The 23,966-nt window shown below is 38.7% G+C and overlaps 2 protein-coding genes across 8 annotated transcripts in view; both read left to right on the top strand.

Moving 5' to 3' along the window:
* LOC113118417 (rho family-interacting cell polarization regulator 1-like) overlaps window positions 1-15,664 on the top strand; it is a 65,664-nt gene extending 50,000 nt beyond the window's left edge. For 3 of the 4 annotated variants that reach the window (XM_026287559.1, XM_026287558.1, XM_026287557.1), the window contains exons 10-22: window positions 945-1,070; window positions 1,964-2,112; window positions 2,211-2,340; window positions 5,233-6,192; window positions 7,697-7,821; window positions 8,103-8,259; window positions 8,983-9,118; window positions 9,340-9,501; window positions 9,763-9,921; window positions 11,455-11,651; window positions 13,421-13,504; window positions 13,732-13,822; window positions 14,217-15,664. In XM_026287559.1, coding sequence (XP_026143344.1) covers window positions 945-1,070; window positions 1,964-2,112; window positions 2,211-2,340; window positions 5,233-6,192; window positions 7,697-7,821; window positions 8,103-8,259; window positions 8,983-9,118; window positions 9,340-9,501; window positions 9,763-9,921; window positions 11,455-11,651; window positions 13,421-13,504; window positions 13,732-13,822; window positions 14,217-14,314 — 2,574 coding nt within the window. In that variant the 3' untranslated portion in view covers window positions 14,315-15,664. The other variant, XM_026287560.1, reaches the window with a different exon arrangement.
* A 549-nt stretch (window positions 15,665-16,213) lies between these two features.
* LOC113118418 (transcriptional repressor CTCF-like) lies at window positions 16,214-23,254 on the top strand. Of its 4 annotated transcripts, none has more exons than XM_026287563.1 (12): window positions 16,214-16,372; window positions 18,136-18,666; window positions 18,754-19,093; window positions 19,209-19,379; window positions 19,479-19,612; window positions 19,699-19,819; window positions 19,919-20,068; window positions 20,166-20,326; window positions 20,434-20,616; window positions 20,693-20,828; window positions 21,052-21,258; window positions 21,348-23,254. In XM_026287563.1, the coding sequence occupies exons 2-12, from the start codon at window positions 18,145-18,147 to the stop codon at window positions 21,566-21,568; spliced, it is 2,346 nt and encodes a 781-aa protein (XP_026143348.1). In that variant the 5' UTR covers window positions 16,214-16,372; window positions 18,136-18,144; the 3' UTR covers window positions 21,569-23,254. The 4 variants fall into 4 exon arrangements, with proteins under 4 accessions (XP_026143348.1, XP_026143349.1, XP_026143346.1 ...); XM_026287564.1 differs by lacking the exon at window positions 16,214-16,372 and adding an exon at window positions 17,288-17,423; XM_026287561.1 differs by lacking the exon at window positions 16,214-16,372 and adding an exon at window positions 17,773-17,941.
* The last annotated feature ends 712 nt before the right edge of the window (window positions 23,255-23,966 follow it).

Here is a 23,966-nt window from a genome sequence, read left to right as displayed (position 1 = left end):
TGTCGGCCCCACCTCCACCTGTTTAACATGCAAGAGCTTTAGAGTGACTGACAGGCCAATCAATGCAGTGAGTCAGCACAGTCTGCTCAGCAAGAGCCCTCTGAGATGTGACAGGAGGGAGGTGGTGTGAAAAAGAACAAGAAATTGACTGGAGAAGATCTAGAAATGGATAAAAGAGTGGGTGGCAGAGACTTGGTTTTTATTCGGCCCATCTGTTATTCTCACTCTGTTCAGTGCCTTCACTGTGAAAAAAACAGACAAAAGCAAATATTTTCTTTATTCTCAACACTTGAATGAATAAATAATCAGTTTAAAGTTATTAAAATGTTTGTAATTCTGTTAGATGTTTTTTTTTAATACAAGGAAATAAACAGTTGTCAAAGGGATAATGTAAATCTAAATTTGATATGAAGCAAGCCTTAATATTAATTTATATTTGTAAGAATATATATATATATATATATATATATATATATATATATATATATATTGTATGTATATGTGTGTGTGTGTGTGTGTGTGTGTGTGTGTGTGTGTGTGTGTGTATATATATATATATATATATATATATATATATATATATATATATATATATATATATATATATATATAAATATATAAAATTGTATGTGTATTTAAAATATTCAAGACTTTAAGTATAATATCTTTACAACATGATATAAATGATTATTCAAATAATTTCTTAATCAGTATATTTATGTTACAATATAACAATTTTAATAATATTAACAGACTAAATGAAGGTGTGATTTAAATACCTCCACAGATCAAATTTCTTGATCGGTATTTTTGTCTTGTTTTCCAGTAGAAATAACCTATACATTAAAATATAATAATACTTGAACATTTTTAGTAGTATTATTATACTGATTAAAATATAATTTTAATCATTTGTTAATGGATATTTCTGTGTACCTCCACAGATCTTTATGAAGTACGGTCGCCAGCGGTGGAAACTGCGGGGTCGGATTGAAATCAATGGAAAGCAAGTGTGGGATAGTGAGGAGATGGTCTTCCTCCCCCTTATCACAGAGTTCCTGTCTATAAAGGTAGTTTTTATATGAAAATACAGTTACATTCATTTTTATATCATCATATGGTTTTTCTCCCTTCCTCTTTTTCTCACACACGTCTCTCTCTGTCCTTCCTGTCACACTCACATATGCACCACAGTCACATCAATCTGTGAGACATTAATGCACATAACAGCACAGCAGCTGGACTTTGACTTGTTTTTTCTCTCCCAATGGTTCCGTGACACGTAACTGCATGTGAGAGGAAGGGAACATCTCTCCAGGACAGGGAGAGAAAAGCAGGGGGATAGAGACAGGAAGACTGCATGGGATAGAGTGAAGGGAAGATATTAAAACAGAGAGGCTCTAGGGGAGGAATGAAGAGAATGCAGCTGATGTTTGTCAAAATGCTTTCGATTGGCCTGAGATATATAAAATATACTTTTGGGGCTGATTCAAAGTGCTTTGTGACTTTATAATTTAAAAGCTTATGTCCGACTGGAACATCTCAACATCCATACTACAAAACTGACTTTGCCAATAGTGTTATTGTGCATTATTATTCTAAAGAATACAATTATTTTTATTATAAAATAAATAAATAACTTATGTAATAATAATTAGAATGATAATTAGATTAATTAATTTTACATTTCAAAGACTGAAATGTTCTTCAAGAATTCTTCAAAGATTGGTCAAATCCCAAAGGATGAAATTATATCCTAGAAATTTCCCCACGAAAATTAAGTTAAAACCATAATATGGAATTTAAAGGTGTTCTTGTGGATCTTAAAATGCCCTTCTCACAAAACACGCAGCCTGTTTAACAAGTGATTACTAATGTTGGAAGGAACTCAGGACGTTGTGCTGGTCATGAAACTGATGATGACATTTCCTCCTTAATAAACACCTCATTTCTGCTTGTCAAGTTGACGGAGCTGAAGAGTCTGGCCAATCACGTGGTGGTGGGAAGTGTCTCGTGTGAGACGAAGGACCTGTTTGCTGCCTTGCCTCAAACAGTAGCTGTGGATATCAATGACTTAGGCACCATTAAGCTCAGTCTAGAGGTCACCTGGAAGTAAGTACAGCTTTAAGGGATCACATCAAATGTCACCCAATGCCATAACTTGAATTTTGTATTTATTTTAAAATAAAACTCTCTCTTTTCTTCTGTAGTCCATTCGATAAAGATGACCAGTCGTCCTCAGCTAGCACCGTGAACAAAGCTCCTACTGTCAACAAACGCTTCTCTACCTACAACCAAAGTCCTCCAGATACACCCTCTCTACGAGAGCAGGCCTTCTATGTGAGTCTGTCCATTCAGAGCATGTTCTAATTTGACTGACCAATCATTTAAAATATAATCTATTGTCCCTTGAATATATACAGTGGGATCCAAAAGTCTAAAACTTAAAGGGGTAGTGAAATACAAATCTGTCATTAATTACTCCCCTTCATGTCATTCCAAACCCGTAAGACCTTTGTTCATCTTCAGAACACAATTTAAGATATTTTTGATGAAATCCGAAAGCTTTCTGACCCTCCATAGACAGCAATGGAACTTCCACATTCAAGACTCAGAAAGGCAGAGAAGAAGAGAGGAAATTGTTGAATAAACTTGTTATTTTTATCTTCTTTGTGCACAATAATGTAGCTTCATAACATTATGGTTGAACCACTGATGTCACATGGACTATTTTAATGATGTCCTGACTGCCTTTCTGGGCCTTGAACATAGTAGTTGTGTTGCTGTCTGTGCAGGGTCAGAAAACTCTTGGACTTCAAAAATATCTAAATTTTTGTTCTGAAGATGAACAAAGGTCTTTCAGGTTTGGAATGATATGAGGGGGAGTAATTAATGACTGAATTTAGATTTATGGTTGACCTAGCCCTTAACAGTACCTAACAGTACAGTAACAGTACATTTTCCCCCACTTTTTGGTACAATTATTTTCAATTACCATATATACAATTTTTTGATAGTTATTTTTACAGCAAACCTGAATTTCAATTGATTTTCAAACTTGTATATTTAAATTTTATAACAAATTATATTCAATTTTAAATAACGAAAAATATTTTTATATTACAATACTATAATATTTATATTAAGTTGTACATTTTATTTAATTTTTATGACTATTATTTATTTACATTTATAATAGTAAAAGTGAAAGAAAGTGAGGATTTATTTACTAATTTTTTTGAAGTATTTTCACATACTGCATGAGCTCTAGCTGCATACATCCATCTGTATAAAGAAATTACATGAACCGTGCCACAAATTTGTGTATTTGATTATTGACCTAGAAATGGTACAGAATCTTTGTTTTTATATTTTTCTAACCAATTGTATTTAACCCTTTCATGGTTTATTTTGAATCTCAGACATGTATTATGTCTTTAGACTATATCTGCTTTCATTACCCATGTGCTTTGCTTTTGAAATATTCTGTTATGATACATTTAATATGATTGATTCAAACCCGACATTTCTTCTAAGTGCATACCATCATAATGTCGATATAACCACAGATCTCTCTCCTCTGTCCTAATGGAGATCTCACAGTTCGCCAGACTCTCTTAAGATTTCAATTAGCACAATAGGCTCCACATAGACTTAATAGTAGTCATTTCTCAGAAGCATCTTGATCTCACAAGGTCATGTTAACTTGTGGCTTCAGCTCAGATAAGTTTGATGAAATGGAAGAAGTCTGAAAAGCTCATAGCTTGCTTGGTCAGATTACCATAGACTATGTAGCGTTAGCTCGCTCAAAACTCTCATGCTCTCCCACCGACTGCGTGCAGACAGCTCCACGGAGCATGATGTCCAAACAGCGCTGGTCCTTACTGGATGTGTTCAGAGACACACTGACAGAGAAACTGACTCAGAGCTGCTCATGCAGTGATGTCACCTCGGTACGCCTGGGTTCGTCTCTGCTTTTCAGCCATGTAAGTGTAGTCGGCCTGTAGCGCTAGATGTGTAGCTTTAGTTAGTTGTAGTAGTTGGCTGAAATGGTGTGACAAAAACAGGTTTGTATGGTCCTTCTGCTAATGAGTAGTGTCTGCCATCTATCTAGAAAATTATAGTTGTCGTAGTGATGATTATCACTCTGTCCTGTCGTTACTGTCAGTTATCTTTAATTAAATAGAGCAAATAGGATTCCTGTGCATGTTATTCATTGTCTGTCCAACTGCGCGTGACAATAGTAGCATCTACTCCCGTCAATAATGCATTCATTGATGCTGTTATTGTTTTGAAGGGTGGTCACATTAGCCGAGTGAGGGAAGTTAATTATAGGGAGCAGGGAGTGGGTTAGTTCACTGGGCCTGACGCCAGTCTGTTCTCTACTGTAATGAAGCTCCGTGTTCAAAGATACACACTAATACTTAGTGACAGTAAGCATTCCTATCATCCTACTGTACTCTTCTCGCCCTCCTAAGACTAGCCTGCTGTCTGCTCAAAGTCCTCAGATATTATTTTAGCATATATCTCTCACTGTGGACTTTATGGCAGAGTATGAAATGATTGCCTTTCACATGACTCAATTAGGACTTCAACGCAGGCATCATGAAGGATATTTTTTACAGTCTCTATAAGCCAAGTTAGTTGATTCTGCAGTCTTTGTATCTTTAGGTCAAGTATTTAAATAAGAAAAAACCTTTATTCATAGTATATATATTCACACACACTTGCATATATTATGAGGGGCCATACAATCCATAATTCATTCTGGCACTCTTACACACTTACATTCTCCATTCACATACATACATTTCTACTCTTACACACACATACGTTATCCTTTCATATATATATATATATATATATATATATATATATATATATATATATATATATAGTTTTGCTTTTACAACCATACATCTGTTTTAAAAAAAATAAATTAATATTTTTATATTTTTTATTTTATTTATTTTAAATAAATACAGCCTTAGTAGGCTTAAGAGACTTCCATCAAGAACTATTACCCACCACAAACTGTTGAACAGTTATCAGTGTGATCAGCTGTGTTCATAAAAATAGGTGTATTTAAATTTGAGCACTGTGTTCCAGCTTTGCTCCCCAAAGTTTGATGCTTTGAGGTACATTACTGTGAGTCATGGGAAAGGGTCTTTACATGAATTATTTATAATGTATAATCATTTATGTTCACATAATCTCTTTTTGTCCAACTAGAATATGTTGAGGAGACAAGAGGAGATGGAGAACGGAACGGCATGGTCAAACTCTTCCGAATCCTCTGATGATTCCTCTAGTCCTCAGCTTTCCTTGGGAATGCGCCATGCACACAAGAACTTAGTACAGCCTGAGGTACAAGCTGCTCCTCCTGCCATTGAAATCTCATTTGCACCCCGCGAAACAGCGACCTCTACTCCCACCCGCCTGGCTAATCAGAAAGAAGAGGACGAGGAAGAGGACGAGGATCTGAAGAAACCAACAGCCACCATAACAGTCAGCACCGAGGCTCCTGTGAAACAGGAAGTGCCCAATGGCCATCCGCGCTATTCTCGCTCCCTTAGCCACATCAGCGAGATCAGCGCAGATGGTGTTTTGACAGAAAGACTCGCTGGGGAATCCTTGGAGGCCCATGAAGTGTCTTCTTCAGTGGTCTCTTCGGTATTTGTAAGTAACATTGCCATGGATATGCCCATGCGAGCAGAACCGTGTTTTGTAGTACCAGACACTCAGGAGACCTGCCCCGTTCCTGATCCCTCCACGAGTGAGCCATCCTGTCCCGCTGAGCCACTGAACTGTTCAGAAAGTTGCTCTCCTGCAGAAACCACGGCTTGTGACTCTGAAAAAGCTACAGAGCCCACGTCTAGACCCACCTGTGGAGACAAAGACTCATTCCCAAATGCTAATGCTTTGTCCGAGCGGATGGACTCCAAGAATCCTAGGACTGACTCCTCTCATGAGCCACACAACACAAAGACACAAACAGATGACCTGCTGGCAGAGAAGTCTGCTTCTTTAGTAGACACCAGACCCGTGGGTGATTTGGAGGGACAATCAGCAGACAGTGGTTTGGTGGAGGCCCTTGGTGCCGTTTTGTCCTCCCTTGATGACTACAGAGGCCAGTTCCCAGAACTACAGGTCCTAGAACAAGAGCTAAAGCTGTTGGAGGAGGCGCTAACAGTGAGTGCTGAACCTTATTGTTGTGGGTTAGGGTTGGTAAAATTACTTATTTCTTTTTTTTAAGTCAAATTCAAACCATTTCAAAACTGTTCGTCTTTGACAAGTATGTTTTGTATTTTTTTTTAAATACAAAACATTTTTAAATGTTTTTTGTATTTTTTTTAAAGAAAATCCAGTCTAAAATCTCAGCGTGCAAAAAATGTCCTGGAAGAAAAACCTTGTGAAATTCTTGAAAAGAATACTATATTAAATTGTTGGGCATAGTCATTTATTATTACTACTTAAAAAGATGTTCTTACCAAAACTACTCAATATTTGAAACTGCTGCTGAATATTTGAAAAATATGACACTGTCATGCGATGCAACCAACACACAGAAAAAAACATCCTCAAAAAATAATTGAAAACCTATGAGAAATAATTAGAAATATACATTATAAATATCTAAGTGTTTCTTAAATAATTAAATGATTATCCTGTAGACTCAAGATGTATTTAAGTTGTGTGGAAAATGCTATTACTTTTTACACCGCATTGCATTTTTATGATTTAAATTGACCCATTCGTTCCATTTTTGATTAACATTTGATAACTTTTAGGAGCTGGAGAAGGTCAAAGAGGTTGAAAGTGAAGAAAATTCAGCATTAAACTCTGTCCTATCCAACATGGAGTGAGGGTTCACAGATGTGTGGGTGTTAACACTTTTAAGATTCTCAATGTTTTGGTCGCGGAAGCCTTTGGTTATTGCTGGAATCTTAGCCCAACGATAACCATCAAAATCTCAGATCCGGGTTTGAGGTCCAGAGACTTTGGTCTTCATCAGTTGAACAATAGAGTTCATCAAAGACATGCTGTCTGCTTTCAGTATTAACCGCTTCATCCTGTGTCTACAGAGAGGTTTTCCCGGCACAACTTAGCTTAGTCATAGAATAAACACAATGTGTCTTTTTCCAGAATTAGCTTTATTAATGTTCCAAGGTTTCATAAGTGAACTGTCTACTGACAGTGTCTGTGTCATATTGTGGATTAACAGATATAATTTGTCCTCTATTTGTAAAAACAAACACTGCTTTTGCAGTATTGTTAAATGTATTCACCAGAGTTTATATGAGAAATGTGCATATTTGATGAAAGATTAGACACAACTTGCACAGACAAGGTCAGCTAACTATTCTATCACAAACGCCTCATGTTTACAATCTTTTGGTTATACTTTTGTGCGTTTTGACACGTAGTCTGATGTGAAGTCTTGCCTCAGTATACACTGGAAATGTTTTACTGTAAATTTGATTTTTGCTAGTTTTTACAAGTCAAAAATGTTTTACGAGGTGATTGACATTATCTTGTAAACAACTAATACTTGAATGTTAACTTTAAGCCTTAAATTCTGGGGTTTCTTTTTTTTTTTAGCCAATAATTTAAATGTAATTTAAACTGTGTAACTGATACATTATAAACTTAAAAATCTAAAGTTTTTAATTTGTAATTTTGCCTATATCTGCAGGAACGGAGCCGTAGTCGCTCATCAAGTGTCAGTCTGACGGTTGAGACAGCTCTAGGGAGCTTTGACTTCCTTAATACATCAGACCTGGAGGAAGAGGAGGAAGAGGAGGAGAGTGTGAAAGACAGGTCAGAACTCCACAAATGTTTCATCCTTCTGCTGTCAAATTATATTTTATAGCACAAAAAGAATCTGGGTTCATCAAGGTTTTTTTCATCGAAATGCATTGCTTCTGTAATGTTGTTACACTACTGCCACCTAGTGACTTGAAGGAGAACCGTTAGTCTGAATGACTGATTTCACAACTTCCTCTGTTCAATCCCAACTTTTGAACTACTTTTTTTCTGAATATACTGTGTTGTCATTTTCTGACTTGTGTTTTTTCTCATGTGTGTTGTGATGGATACAGAGTGGAGGAGCGGCCAGCGGCTGTGGAAAGCGCAGGAGAGGATGAGGGCTGTGAAGCGCGATGTTGGGACACTCCCTCCGGTCCTCTCAGCACAGGCTGCCCGACTCTAGATCACACCCTGCTGGTTCATCTGAAGAACTGCAGCTCGCAGCTGCTGGTCAGTTACTGTAGTCTATAGTACTAGATATGGACATTAAGTCCCATATACAGGGGGAACAACTTGAAATACTGAGAATGTGTGCAGAACATTTTTCTATGACATTGAATATACTTGTCAATACATAATCCCCCAATTCCACACACAAGATTCAAGGCTAGTCCCGGATTAAAATGTATGTTTAAACACCTTTAGCTGAAAATATCTTGCTCTGACATATCTTCTTCCGAGAAACTTGGCATGCTCTTGAATAAAAAATAACAATGATGTCTAAAATTATAAGGTATGTCCAAAAAAGTATAATAGTCTAAAATTTAAACTTGGTGTTTATAAGTATATATCTATATATGTTATTTAGGATGGTTAATTTAGAGAAAATGGTTATTTTAAATTGTAACATATTGTTTTTGCTGTATTTTTTTATCAAATGAATGCAGCCTTGGTGAGCATCAATTTTTCATATTTTCATACTGTAACTGTTTATTTACACTGTGGACAGTTTTATTATTGTTTTAAGCAGAAATATGTATGTATCAATTTTAAATTGGTCCTGTTATTCAAGTTGAGATCACAAACAGACTATTTTCCTTCCAGAGTGTTCTTTTTAATGGCAAGAAAACAGAATTCTGTTCTTTTTTTCTGTCGTATTGAACATAAGCATAAATACATTTCCTGAGGTCTGAGCATCTGTATTCATACTCTGTGTTTTGTTTTTGTGAACAGAGGTTAGGCACATTCGGGCCTCTGCGCTGTGGGGAGATGTACGCTCTGGACCGCCTTCTCAGGGAGGCACGAGTCCTCGAGCTCATACGATGGGTTGTGAAGGACTCGAGGGGCGAAGTCATCCAACCAGAAGAAGGTGAGTCTCAAACTGTTATAATGCTTCATTTAGTTTACTTTACATCAGTCACTGTGGTGTTTGAGTTATATTTATCTTACCTCATTTCTTTGCAAATGCTTATGCATTGTTTTCCAAGCATTGCATGCCTTACATTTTACAACAGAATGTTATTTGATAGATTTGTAGTTTTTCCTCTCAACCTTCTCTATTTCTCGCTTTCTCTTTGCATGTCGGAGCAGTTGTTCCTCAGTTAGATCAGTGCCAAGGGGCTGTGTTGCTGTGGAGGCAGTGCACGGATGGCTGCAGCGTCTACAGCGCGTCCACAGAGGCCTTCTTAAAGGCACTCAATGACACTTACGCCAGCAAACTCCCTGAGAGAGGAGCCGGATTCACAGACACAGGTATATGTGTGTGTGTTGTGTATTAATGCATGACCAAGCACTGTAAATGAGTTATTGGGAGATTGGTTTCTAAATTGAAACTGTTGTACAATCCATTAATCAACATAAATTGCAACCTTCATTTCCTGTATTTCATCTCCGGGAAGGATTTAATATCCTGCTAATCATTGTTTCTGATGACACCGGGTGTAATTAAAAGTGCGTACATTTCAATAGACTAAATCAAATTGATGAATCAGACTGAACTTGTGTGTGTGTTAGTGTTTCTGCGTCTGCTGGAGCGAATCCTGGAGAGGAAGTTGCCCAGGCGTACAGGAGATGCGTCCAAAGAGACTCTCACACTCTTTCAGTTTTGGAGCTACTTGGAAGCAGAGGGGGTGAATGACTTGGACACACACATTCCTGAGCTGGCGGAAGAAGGTATGTTCGAGTGTCATTAAAAGGGCTGTTCAAATGGACGGCAGTTTACAGTAGCCCCTTTCACACTGCCATTCCGGCAAATACAGGGGGTAAGTGTTCCCGTAATTGTTCCCTGGTCGCTAGATTTGGCACTTTCACACTGCCAGTGATGACCCGGTATATGTGCGTGCTTTCACACACAACCCCTGAAGATCCCGTAACGACACGTGACATCAGCGCGTGACGTGTAATGTACGAGTCGACAACGCTAGGCACGTTATACTTTAACTGAAGTAAGCAAACGATCTCAGCGTCAGCGCGGAAAGTGAGGAACTAACTGATCTCTGCCTCATTAAAGTTTGCACATATGTTTTCGTCGCGAATATTGATCTTCCTTCAAAACAGCCGGTAAAAGAGTCGCGCCATAACGCGCGTCATCACTTCGATACCGAATTAGATCTGGCTTTTGTTCACACAGCGCTCGTTCCGGATCGATTACCGCAATGTTACTATGTCCCCGACCCGGGTTCGATTCGGTAATCAATTCCGGGACGTGGTTGCTTTCACACAGAAGGCGACCAGGCAATGTTACGGGAATATTGCGGGTCCGACGTGCAGTGTGAAAGGGGCTAGTGACAAACAGATCGGAAGTTGTGCGTCCCCTTATAAAATATATTTTTTGTCTTGTTTTCCAGTAAAGGACAAATTGAACTGATCTAAAAGTGATAGTAAATAGATGCTACTTTCTATTTATCATAGAATCCTTGAATAATAATAAAACAATGTTTCTTGTGCACCAAAACAGCATGTTAGAATGAATTCTGAAAGATCAAGTGATCATGGCTGCTGTAGATATATAATAAAATGGAAAACAGTTATTTTAATTTGTAATGGTATTCCACAGTATTACTGTTTTAGTGAGCAGAATAGACTCACTAAAATATATTACCAACCCCAAAATTAAATTTTTAGCCCATATAGAGTTTTATTATTGCCGTAAGCATAAATCTATACTCAAAACAATAAAACACTGTTTATCAAACACATTCTTGCCAATGGGGTTAATTTTTTTTTAGTGTTTTGATTCCAAAATAGTGTTGACATCTTATTTTTACCTGCATTATATCCCATGCATTCATGATCGTATTTTAAGAATCAGTTCATAGCTCACCATTAATGTTACTGTATTCAGTAGCAAAATACCTACTTTGACCAACAGTGCAGCCACCTCTGGTGCTAAAATTCATTAGAAATTGAGAACTCAGACTGAAAATGAATAATGTCTGGCCGTTGCAGATTGTTTTAAGTTTGAACGCCCCCTAAGTGTTAATGGACTATACTCGTCTATCCACAAACATTCATTAGCAAGAGTGATTGTGTTACAGATCTGCCGAATCAACCCCTCCCCGTCCCAAACTCGGCAATTATCACCCCATTCCACCTCTCAGTCGTTGTGGTTTCTTGGTGCATCTTTCCATTCCTCCCCCACCTAATGTTCTCTCAGCAGTGTATCAGTTTCATCCATGTCTCTCTGTCATTCGCCTTCTCCTGCAGTGTGGCTAGTTCAGTGTCTGCATTCTGGAGATCAGGATGTTCTGGTTAAATCTTTGAAGAAGCCTCCGGAGTGCAGTCTGAAGAGGGAGGGCTTGCGTGCAGTCAGTCTGCTGCTGAGGGATCCGAGAGGGAAAGTGTGTAGTGCAGCCAGCTCCCTGCTGCGGAGTCTAGCGGATCAAACCCGCCACAGGGAGAGGGTATGTGCAAACTCTCAAACTCCTCTTTGTACTTTTGGAGGTAACGGTTTCAGCAGATTTGCATATACCGTATTTTTCGGACTATAAGTCGCACCTGAGTATAAGTCGCATCAGTCCAAAAATACGGCATGATGAGGAAAAAAACATATATAAGTCGTACTGGACTATAAGTCGCATTTATTTAGAACCAAGAACCAAGAGAAAACATTAGCGTCTACAGCCGCGAGAGGGCGCTCTATATTTTCAGTGTAGGCTACATGAGCAATGAGCAGCATAGAGCGCCCTCTGGCGGCTGTAGATGGTAATGTTTTCTCTTGGTTCATGTCTCTTAGTTCATTTCTCTTGGTTCATGTCAAATTAATGTTGATAAATAAGATATAAAAAACTTTTATTTTCAGTGAAATTTGAAGTACTAAATAACTACAACATAATAACATTTTTATTAAACAAAAACACTAGACATATTTAAAATAGAAATGATTGATTATTATTACAAAATACACAAATAAATACACAAAAAAGTACAAAAACTTTAAAATTAAAACAAAATATAAATATAATTCTAAATATTGACAAAAACTAAAATAGTATATCAATGAAACTAATATAACACTAACACTTAAAGGGATACTCCACCCCAAAATGAAAATTTGGTCATTAATCACTCACCCCCATTTCGTTCCAAACCTGTAAAAGCTTTGTTCATCTTCGGAACACAATTTAAGATATTTGGGATGAAAACTCGGAGGCTTGTGACTGTCCCATAGACTGCCAAGTAAAATACACAATATTTTAACACAAATAATGACTTTATTCAACAATTTGTCTCCTCTGTGTCTCTCCACTTCACCGTAGTGCCATGTGCTGAACACAGGCAGCGTACGCTCTTCTGTGTCAGCCGCGCTAAACAGATGCGCTGTTTTCTTTCAAATCAAAGCATAAATATCATTAGAAAACGTATCCTTGTGGCGTGTCTGACACAGAAGAGCATACGCTGCCTGTGTATAGCTTATGTTCTCCAAAATGTTGCAACGATGATGCTGAGAGACAAACTGTTGAACAGTCATGAATTTTATTAATCTGTGTACAAAAAAGTATTGTCGTTGCTTCATAACGTTACGGTTGAACCACTGATGGCAGATGGACTATTCTGATGATGTCTTACATACTTTTCTGGACCTTGACAGTGTAATTTTCTTGGCAGTTAAAGGGACAGTCACAAGCCTCCTAGTTTTCATCCAAAATATCTTAAATTGTGTTCCGATTTTGACCCGGAAAGGAATGTCTTTTTCTTGAAAATATTACATAATGTTATCGCATTGGATTCAATATTACTAATTTAATCTCCCCCTCAAAAATGATGATTGATAATGAAAAAAAACTATAATTTTTTACACTTGTCAAAAAATTACCTGCCTACAAAAAAAGCTTATAAACATGGTTTATTACAAAAAAATGGATTCATATTCAATGTTTTTTTCACTCAAAAACTGAGTTGCATCAGATGTGTTCAATAAGGCCTACAATCAGTCAGCACTAAAATGAAATACAAAACACAGATTGAATCTGGTTTAGCGTAATTAGAGATGCCATTTTTCACCACAAACACTAAATTAGGTAATAAGGAATTATTATGCACATCACAAGGGTTAATATTGGTGCATCCCTAATCATGACTAGTAAGTACAAAGTGAATTTTTAATGCTTTGTTATTCAGAAAGGATTTTGAGTTGATCCACTCGGTGTTTCTCGTTACTGTTCTGTCTCAGGCGTTGGTGAGCTGTCTAGAGTTGCTGGAGGATGAAAGTGTTGAGACGCGGATGTGTGGATGTAAAGCACTCGCATGTCTGAAGGTCAGTTCATGCATATATAAACATCTCTCTGCAATAACCAACACCACTCAATGTTTTTCCACACTGTGCATATATATGTGTATATATGCTTGCATAACATCAATAGCCTGGTGGTTAGATGTGCTCTAGTAATCTGAGTGGGAATCAGATTGAATATAGCATCACACCTCAGTGTTGGTGGAGAATTGTAAGTAAAGTGCCTTGCTGTCCGTGTTTGTGCATCACAGGCCAAAGAGAGCATTGAGCAGCTGGTGTATCTGTGCCGGACGGATAAGGAGGATGTGAGGGATGCTGCCAAACAAGCTCTGCTTGTGCTAGGTAAGCAGTGGACTAAACAACAGGAAGTGGACCCATGAAGGAGAGGTCGGTAATGAAAGCGAAAGAATGGATTTGCTGAAAATGTGTTCCTGGAAAACCTGCAAAGATCAGAGAATTTAAAAATGAATTTCCAGGCTGTAAGACACAGGGAAATTGATAAACAATCTTTAAAGTTTGCAAGATTTTTATACTGAATGTACAACTTTGTACTTATTTTCAGCTGAAAAAATATTTTGTCTTTCAAAAAAAGAATAAAAAAAAGAAGAAAAATATAGTAATTCATGATTATATTTAGTATTTATTTTAAATTAAATGATCAAAAGGTATTGAGACTTTAGAGGGAAGGACAATGTCTCTTTATATATTCGTAAAATATTTTTGTTTTAATTTGCAGGTGAGGAGGGGAAGATGGCCCATCGACACCTTGAGTCCTCACAAGATGGAATGTCCCGGCTTTTTGCACCCGGCAGCATGGCCAGCACGGCTTTCTAACACAATCAACTGACCGATACTTGTACTAGCATCTCAGTATCCTCAATGTCATGATCATGCCAATTACAAACTTGAAATGCACACTATTATAAAAAAAAAAACAACTAAAAAACGATCAAACCGTTTTAATGACACAAATCAGCGTGATCACGCTCTCAGATAGAGTGTCAGCATCACGTGGATGGATGTTCTACTATCATTGGACAAGAGGACTTGTATGTCAGCCTGTATTTTATTAATATTTTGGATATGGCCTAAGATGAACTACTGTAAAGTGATGAGGTCAGAGACATAGTGGGAATAGGTTTACAAATATTGTTTTTCTGCCTTAAAATTCGGCCCAATGGTGTTGCCTTCATGATTCATGGAAGAAGCTGGACCCTTATCAGAAAGCTGTCGATGGGAGATAAAAGTGTGGGTTTCACTTTATTGGTGCAAGTAAGGCTGTGACGACCTGCAGAGTACAAAGAGAATCTGATTGTCCACTGAGTGAAGAATGCATATGTGTGTGTACATAATGATTGGAGAATGTATGTTGGTGGCTGAGGGGGTCTCCACCTCGAAACGTAGGATGGGGAACTTGGAAAGTGTTTCCTTATTAATCCCAAACTTTCATAGGGACCTTTTTGCCATAGTAACAGTGCCATTCCATACAGTCATATGCTTTATTGATACAGAATATATATCTATATTCCATTGGAAGTGTACATGTTTTGTGTTGTAATTTAGTTTAAATGTTTAAATGCTCAATAGCCAATACAGAGCTGATTTGATTCACCATGCACTTCACATTTGAGCCACTGGCATCGTAATATCTGCTGTAAAAGTGGTGAAGCTGTTCATTTGTTATTTTTTTTTTATAGATGTCATCATTATGAGTGAAAGCTGTAAACTGTGGTGAATATTGCCTTTTGCAGGAGATTCCGACAACCTTTCCGCGCTTGTGATCTGTAGAATGGCCATTGATCGTGTTTGACTCAGAGCATTTCTCTGTTGGAACCAGAGAAAGTTTGTTCATTTTTACATAACATTATTTTCTAGTTCAATCTGTTCCAGACTTAAATATGAGAAAGAACGCCTCTTCAGTGTATAAGTGCCTCAAAGAAGCATGGGGAGCAAGAGAATGAGATAGACTTTATTTAAAACTCAACACTGCGGTTTAGGATTGCAAACTGCAGAACAGATTTAAATATATTTTTCATTATTATCTACAGAATGTGCAGCATTAAAGAAGTGATTTACTTTTGATTTTTTTTTTTATTATTATTTACTCTAAATATGTATATTGTCTGACAAGGATATTGCTGACATCAACTGTAAAGGAAACTATTAAAATTATTGACACTAAAACTTGGGTGACTAATTTATTAACAAATTTGATGCCTGTTATTTGTGTCGCTAAGAAAATTGGAAAATAAAGGAATTACATAATGGAGCATTTCCACTTTAAAACATGCATGCTCAAGTGGTCATCACGTCAAAAAAAAAAAAAAAAAAAAAACAGAAAACAGACTACCTATATATTAGCATCTATATATAAATGTTATAAATATTACTAAAGAATATATATATATATATATATATATATATATATATATATATATATATATATATATATAAACAGGCTCTCACACTATCAATCCCTCTTATATTTCCAATTTGGGCTGTTAAACTATAATATTATCTTCTAATATTGACAAGAGGATCAGCTGCAATGCTTTACACAATTTACACAAAATTTTACATCGACAAACGTTTTTCTTAAAAGAAAGAAAAAAAAACAGCCCACATCCGTAATTCAAAAGTAGCGCCCCACACGGCCAATCCGCTCACTGCTTGTGTTTACAGCCCTCCCCCACGCCACCGCCCCCCTGAGTGACGCGCATGCGCAACAGCAGCTAAGGGCCGCCATTTTGTGCGGAGCCTACTCTGCAAAAGCGGGAGAGGATTAAAACCGCCGGAGGTGAAGGACGCAATTTTACTTCGTCTCGTACTGAAGGAAGAACAAACCCTGGGCTTTCTATCGAATTCAACGTGAGAGTAAATCACCAAACGCAGGTAAAACAGCACTACTTTTCCCGAAAGGGGGGAGTTTTGCAGGAGCTTTAATCGGCCTCTAGGTGTCACGATGGGGCTCCCAGTCCAGGCGGCTGGCGGGGGGTGTTTGTCTCCCTCTATCGTTATCGAAAATTTAGCAAAAAACATTTATAACCCAGAAGTTAGGGCTTCAGCCCGATTATTAAACACTATTGAAACAATATCAGACAGCATTTCACCAAGATGCCAATATTTAACGACAGGATGTTTGATTCAATCTTTAGGCCAGGCGTCCATTTTCTGTTTCTTCTCTTTGTTTCCTGTCTTTAGAAACCCGCCGTTTCTACACGCGCACTTAGCCAACCAGCTAATATGCTTCGCAAAGTTAACCAAATTCCAGTCCTGCCACACCCAAACAGCTCAAAACAAACATCTAAATTAAAAAACGTCAAATTAGCGATGTTTTATTAAGAATATGTGCGATTTTAAGACGTGAAATACAGTTTAGCTCGCGCCTATTGACGTGCTCGCGCCCCTCCTCGAGCAGTTAAATTCAAACCCGAGCCGATGAAACATTGACCCGGTTCGGCGATAATAAAGTCCCATCTCTGCGGCCTGTGTTCGCTCTTTGGTCTTTTTCACTCCTGGAAATCCAGAATAATCGGTTTAGATGTAAATATAGAACAACTGAATGCCTCTTTGGCGTTTCAGCTTTAGTTCTGTCGCCGTTGCTAACGTATTGCGCAGATTAAAACCAAACGAGGAAGATGTCATTGCTAAATGACATCGATGGCCATTTTCGATAAGTAAGACCGAGGCTCGCCACCGTGTACTTCCCTAATCCCGTTGTTTATCACCTGAAACAGCGCTGAATCGCCGCGGTCGTCGGTCTCAGTGCGACCGCTCACTCTTATTGAAAGACCAACCTCAAGCAACAAACGACAGAAGGGATAAAAACTGTAGAGAGCTCCCTCTACAACCCGACTGGTAGTGGTACAAAAACACGATTAACCATCTCAGAATGCCCTCTTGCTGTGGAAAATCATAAGGGTGTTTTTAAACGTGTAAAGAGGTAAGGATAGTGGACACATTTGTACAGTTTTGTCGGTTTAATGGGTTGGTGGCCAAATGCGCGCGATCATGAGGAAGTGGAAATGAAGCGGTTCAGATGACGCTTTCTGGCGTTGAATCAAGAGTTCCATACGTGGTTTTGGTATAATGAAAGTCACGTTCAAGTAGTTGCAAGTTTGCTTAGGTTCTTTATTGTTTGTGTTAAGCAACTGCCAGATTTAAGTAACTGTGTATGTGTATATATATACACAAACACTGAAACACACGTATGGAAGTATGTATATGTAATGCACACAAAATAACCAAAAAGGAGTGTCAATCAAGCTTCGACTTGTATGACCTGTATACTAAAAGTCTGTTTTGTTTTGGAGTTTGGACATTGATGACTTGATTTGTTTGCATCTTTACAGGTTGAGCTAGATAGTAAGAAGCAAAGTTGAGAGAGGTAGTTCATTCATCAGAGGCAGAAAGTGGTGGAGGCACAGGTGTAGAGAGATGAAGCATTCATTTTTGATACAGGTAAACTCACAGCATGCTATACAAACAGAAGTCTCGGTAATGCAGACCACTATATTGTTCACCATTTGTAAGGTTGATAGCAAATTGCCTGGGTATGTGCAAGTAAACAAACACAGTCCAAATTGCAGTCAGGTAGGAAAATCTTAGCATCCTACAATTAGCACTGCATTCAAATTATTTGGAAATCCTTGTAGGTATTACCCATGGAAGGGGGACCGACTGAGACCGTGGTGGAAGATGCAGTGGATGCTTTCAAGGCCAAGGAAGGGAAGACATACCAAAGGCGACGAGAAGATGAGGAAGTGGGAGCTGAATTGCTTCAGGCTGCTGGGTTAGAGCAAGCCCATGTTGAAGGCGAGCCTGTGGTGGAGGCTGTCAACAGCAGTGTGGAGATGATGGTGATAGACTCCCTGGACCCTGCCCTCCTCCAGATGAAGACTGAAGTCATGGAGGCTGCTGTCGGTGCACCTGTTGGTGTTGCTGGTGCCGCCCATGAAGCCACGGTCACCACTGTCGATGACACTCAGATCATCACCCTCCAGGTGGTGAACATGGAGGAGCAGCAGTTGGGCTTGGGAGAGCTGCAGCTGGTGCAGGTGCCTGTTTCAGCTGTGCCCGTCACTGCCGCCACTGTAGAAGAGCTGCAGGGGACGCTGGTGGATGCCATGCCTAAAGATGGGGAGCCGGTCATCTGTCACACCCTGCCATTACCTGAGGGCTTCCAGGTTGGTCATATTTTTTGATCAAGCTACGCATTTCAAATGCCATGCTCTGTGACTTTCTGGTGAATCTAAATGATATATTATCTACAGGTGGTCAAGGTGGGTGCAAATGGAGAAGTGGAAACTGTGGAGCAAGATGAGCTCCAGGCCCAAGATGATCAGGCTCCGCAGCAGGAGGAGGAGGATATGGTTGAAGCCCAAAATGAAGACCCCGCCTGGTCCAAAGATCCAGACTACACACCCCCTGTCAAAAAGGCCAAAAAGACCAAGAAAAGCAAGCTGCGTTACAACACAGAGGGCGATAAAGACATGGATGTGTCCGTGTATGACTTTGAGGAGGAGCAGCAGGAGGGACTTCTCTCTGAAGTCAATGCTGAGAAAGTTGTGGGTAACATGAAACCGCCCAAACCAACCAAAATCAAGAAGAAAGGTGAGAATGTGTGATAAAAACGTATTGAACAGACACTTGCACATCTGCTTGTCACTTGTGCATTATAGTGTCAGTATCCGATCTGTGTTGGGTCTAAATTGCTGTTTTTGTGCAGGTGTTAAGAAGACATTCCAGTGTGAGCTGTGCAGTTACACTTGCCCACGTCGTTCCAATCTGGACCGCCACATGAAGAGCCACACGGATGAGAGGCCTCATAAGTGCCATCTTTGTGGACGAGCTTTCAGGACTGTGACTTTGCTGAGGAACCACCTCAACACACACACAGGTGCCTGATTTAGAGTGCATAAGAAATTATAGTCTATCTTGTGTGAATTATAAAATCAAATGTTGTTTTTTTTTTTTTTTTTTTTTTTTTTTCTGACAGGCACAAGACCACATAAGTGCACTGACTGTGACATGGCATTTGTCACCAGTGGAGAGCTGGTACGACACCGACGCTACAAGCACACTCATGAGAAACCATTCAAGTGCTCCATGTGTGACTATGCCAGTGTAGAGGTTGGTCTGAGAGCATCATGTTGAGCTTTTCTTTTTTTTTCATGGAAAGTTGCTTCCAAATTGACCTAAGCCTTGAAACTTTGCAGGTCAGCAAGCTGAAGCGCCACATTCGCTCCCACACTGGAGAGCGTCCGTTCCAGTGCAGTCTGTGCAGTTATGCTAGCAGAGATACCTATAAACTGAAGAGACACATGAGGACCCACTCAGGTCAGCAGCACATACCATTTTTCTTAGTTGTTCTTGTCAGATAAATGGGTTAGATAAATAGAACTGACAAGCATTTTTTCCCCCTGTTCTGTTCTACAGGAGAGAAGCCCTATGAGTGCTATATCTGTCATGCACGTTTTACCCAGAGTGGTACCATGAAGATGCACATACTGCAGAAGCACACAGAAAATGTGGCGAAATTTCACTGCCCCCACTGCGACACCGTTATTGCCCGCAAGAGTGATCTTGGTAAAACTGTGCTTTTGTAAAACTGTAAAAATGTGCTTTTTAGTAGCAATGCCTACTTTGTGTATTGATGTTTACACAATTGCTATGTCCCTTGCAGGTGTGCATCTCCGTAAGCAGCATTCCTACATTGAACAAGGCAGGAAGTGCCGCTACTGTGATGCAGTGTTTCATGAGCGCTATGCTCTCATCCAGCATCAGAAGTCCCACAAAAATGAGAAACGCTTCAAATGTGATCAGTGTGACTATGCATGCCGTCAGGTCAGACAGCTCGTGCAAAATGCTCTCCAAATATTTTTTTTTTAATGCATTATTAATCACAGTGTAGGAAACTCTGCTTCACATTTACTCTGTGTTCTTGCTAACAGGAGCGTCACATGGTCATGCACAAGCGCACCCATACTGGAGAGAAGCCATATGCCTGCAGCCAATGTGAGAAAACTTTCAGACAGAAACAGCTGCTGGACATGCACTTTCGGCGCTATCACGACCCCAACTTTGTACCCACATCCTTTGTATGCACCAAGTGTGGCAAGACCTTCACTCGCAGGGTACGGTAATGAAATTAGTTTTTCAGAGTGCCGATACATTAAACAGTTTTTAACAAATGGCGTGTATTTTTATCAGAATACCATGGCCAGACATGCAGAGAACTGCAATGGTATCGATTCCGGCGAAGGAGAGAATGGAACTCCAACCAAAAGGGGCCGTGGAGGCCGAAAGAGGAAGATGCGCTCTAGAAAGGATGATGATGAAGATAGTGGTAAGTAGCTTTGCTGTCGCTCTGCTACTATGCCGATGGTTGTGTTTGTAGTTCAGCAAATCCTTACATAAAATCTGTCAATAAGAACTTGATTATATCAACTTTATTATTATTATTTTTTTCTATAAATGTGGGTTTTAAGAATGGAATGTGTATGATTTTAAAATAAAATAAATCATGATGGTTTTATGAAAATTGTAATGCTCTGACCTGAATATCTCAGATGAACATGGAGAACCTGACCTGGATGACATTGATGAAGATGATGATGAGGAGTTTCTTGATGATGACCAGATGGATGTGGAACAGGCTCCACCCAGCATTCCCATCCCAGCACCAGCCGAACCTCCCGTCAAGAGGAAACGCGGCAGACCTCCTAAGAATGCACCCAAGGCTTCTCCTACCAAGTCTGTCGCCAAAACCACCACAGGTAACATATGCGCTGCTGCATATTAAGATAATCCATTCAGAATCTCCTTTACCTATCTTTAATGAAACCATTCTCTCTGCTTCTCCTAGCAGCTGCTGCCATTATCCAGGTGGAAGATGAAAGCACAGGGGCCATTGAGAACATCATCGTGAAGAAAGAGCCTGAGGGTGCTGATGCAGCTGCCCAGCCAGTGGTGGAGGAAGTGGAGGCTGTTGAGGCTGGTGTAGAAACAGTGCAGCTAACAGTCCCTGAAGCTGCACCTAACGGTGATCTTACTCCTGAAATGATCCTTAGCATGATGGACCGGTGATCTGGGGGTACATGTATATGCACAGGCGGGTCACACATGCTTGCGTAAATGCACATCCCAATATGTGTCCCTTGATTCTATATATATACATACACATGCTCACATTTTTCTTTCCTTACCTCCTTTAATACAGAGCTCTCCTCTTGTCTTGCATCACATTTCTCAAAGACTATAAACCCTGAATTCTGAACATCCTGAAGTTTCTTACATTTAGTCTTTTCACGGTGATCACTAAACTGCGCTTTTCTACTGTTTCTATCATACCAGTAGTTCAACTGATGATTTATTTTTGCGCTGTTCTTTGGATGTGTAGAGGTGAGATGGTTTTCGAGGGCAGAAATGTCTCAGACATTTTGTGGTAATACAACGCATCTAGAGGTTTCTTTACCTTAATCTGCTGTCTTATTTCAGTTACCATGGCAATATTGAGAAATTATCATTTTGTGCCTGGTCAAGCATTGATATCTAGAATCGCCATCACTGCTGTAGAAATGGGCGTCTTTACCCCATCTATCAAAAAAAACAAACCCTTTCAATGTTTGACATTTCTGATGACTTTTATTCGCTGTCTGTTCCTCATGTGCTCTTTCACTGGTCACAGTTGATAATATTAGAGAGCGTAGAAATGTAGCCATCTGATTATCAAGCCAGGGACGATGACATCCATCCATCCATATAAAAAAATAAAAAAAAAACTGAGGTTGATAAAGTTGTACACAAAAAGGTAATCTTGGCTAGTCTTGCTTGTAAATATTTTTATTTTCTGTTTTATTATGGACATTTTAATCTTTTTCTAGTGAATTGATGACCTTGAATGCTAGGGCAATGGCTTTTAACAGTAGTTGTTTGGAAACATGCCACCGAAGGCTTTCAAATTACTTATGGGAAAAAAAGCCTGAAGAATCATGTAGGCTGTATAACCCTGTTCTTTCTGTCCTTCTGTAGCTTGAATCGTTGCATTTGATCTGCTCAACTTGCTTGATGGGGAGGGGTTGCTTCATCTTTTTACCACTGCTTAAAGGTGTTGAGAGAGTGGCTCTAATATTGTACCACCTGATTGAATAGGCTTCCATATTGGGTTTTGTTCTAGCTTTTGTAAAAGGAGGAAAAGGGACAGAACTGGGCAGGTACAGTGACGTGCAGATCTTTAATCATTTGGATTTGTTTCGATGTGGTCGTGTTCCCAACAACCATCCCTAATATTTAACTCTGTGACCCAAGTTAATAATTTCATGGGATTCTGAGAGGAGACTTGACGTTTACAATAGGTTTTTTCAGACCACATTTAATTTAAAAAGTTTAATATGAGTGTTCAAGGAATCTATTTTGATACAACTGTTTCTAGAAGGGGAAGCTTGGATAGGATATTTGTAAAAAGTATGTCACTTGTTCAAAAAAAGCAGTGTCCTTATTTCAGATTTTTTGTTTTTCTGATTCAGAATGAAGTTTTCCTCCAACATGTAATTGCATTTAAATTGCTTTCTTTTTTTTTAAGCTCTTAAAATTCTAGGTAAATGCATTTTTTTTTTTAAACCTAGCTGTACTGTGTGAATTTTACAATGGTCAGAAAACCAACCTTATAAAGACATTTATTATGGCTGGGTGGGGTATAGAGGTCATATGAGGTAAGATGGTGTGGAGAATGTATTGCTGTACAGCTAATAAAAAAATATTGTCCTAATTAAATGTGTCCATTTTTCTTCATTTTATTTCTGGAATTTGATGTATGCTACTTGAATCATAGACAGTTTAATTCTTTACTTAGTAACAAAGGTAGAATTTAAAAAATAAAATAAAAAAGGTTAAAAACTTATAAGATTATTTAGATCAGCGTGTGAAATGTTGCCGGTTAAAAAGGAGCAGCCTTTGAATTGCTCATTATGCAATGTTATTACCAAATCTTGGTTATAATCTTTTTGTCAACTTCTTTCATTTCACTTAACGTAGGTTTTTAGATTACATTAGATTCAACTTTGTCACTGCACATGTAAGGTACAAGGCAACGAAATGCAGTTAGCATCTAACCAGAAGTGCAATAAGCAGTAAGTTCAGAATATTCAAGGTCTGCAATATGTACAATAACTATACAGATAAGTATTATGGACTTAATTTACAGATTTTAAATACTATTAGCATGATAGGTGTGCTATGAACATACTATACAGGTGGATTATGTAAAAGTGTATGTACGCTATATGCAGAACTATGAACAATTACACTATTGCAATGGACAGTAAAGTGCATAGAAAATATTTCAGTGTGCAAATGGATTATTTGGTGTTCCTGGATGAACAGTAGTGCGAGTAATAACAAGTTACTGTTTTTTGCTTGTTGTAAATAAGTAAATCAGACAGATGTAGTGTTGAAGAGGGGGAGGAGTCAGTGTGGGGGGTGTTGT

This window comes from Carassius auratus, chromosome 18, assembly GCF_003368295.1.
Source record: "Carassius auratus strain Wakin chromosome 18, ASM336829v1, whole genome shotgun sequence".
Taxonomy (NCBI): domain Eukaryota; kingdom Metazoa; phylum Chordata; class Actinopteri; order Cypriniformes; family Cyprinidae; genus Carassius; species Carassius auratus.
The sequence above is the reverse complement of the archived record's forward strand: the minus strand, read 5'-3'. Positions and strand labels throughout refer to the sequence as shown.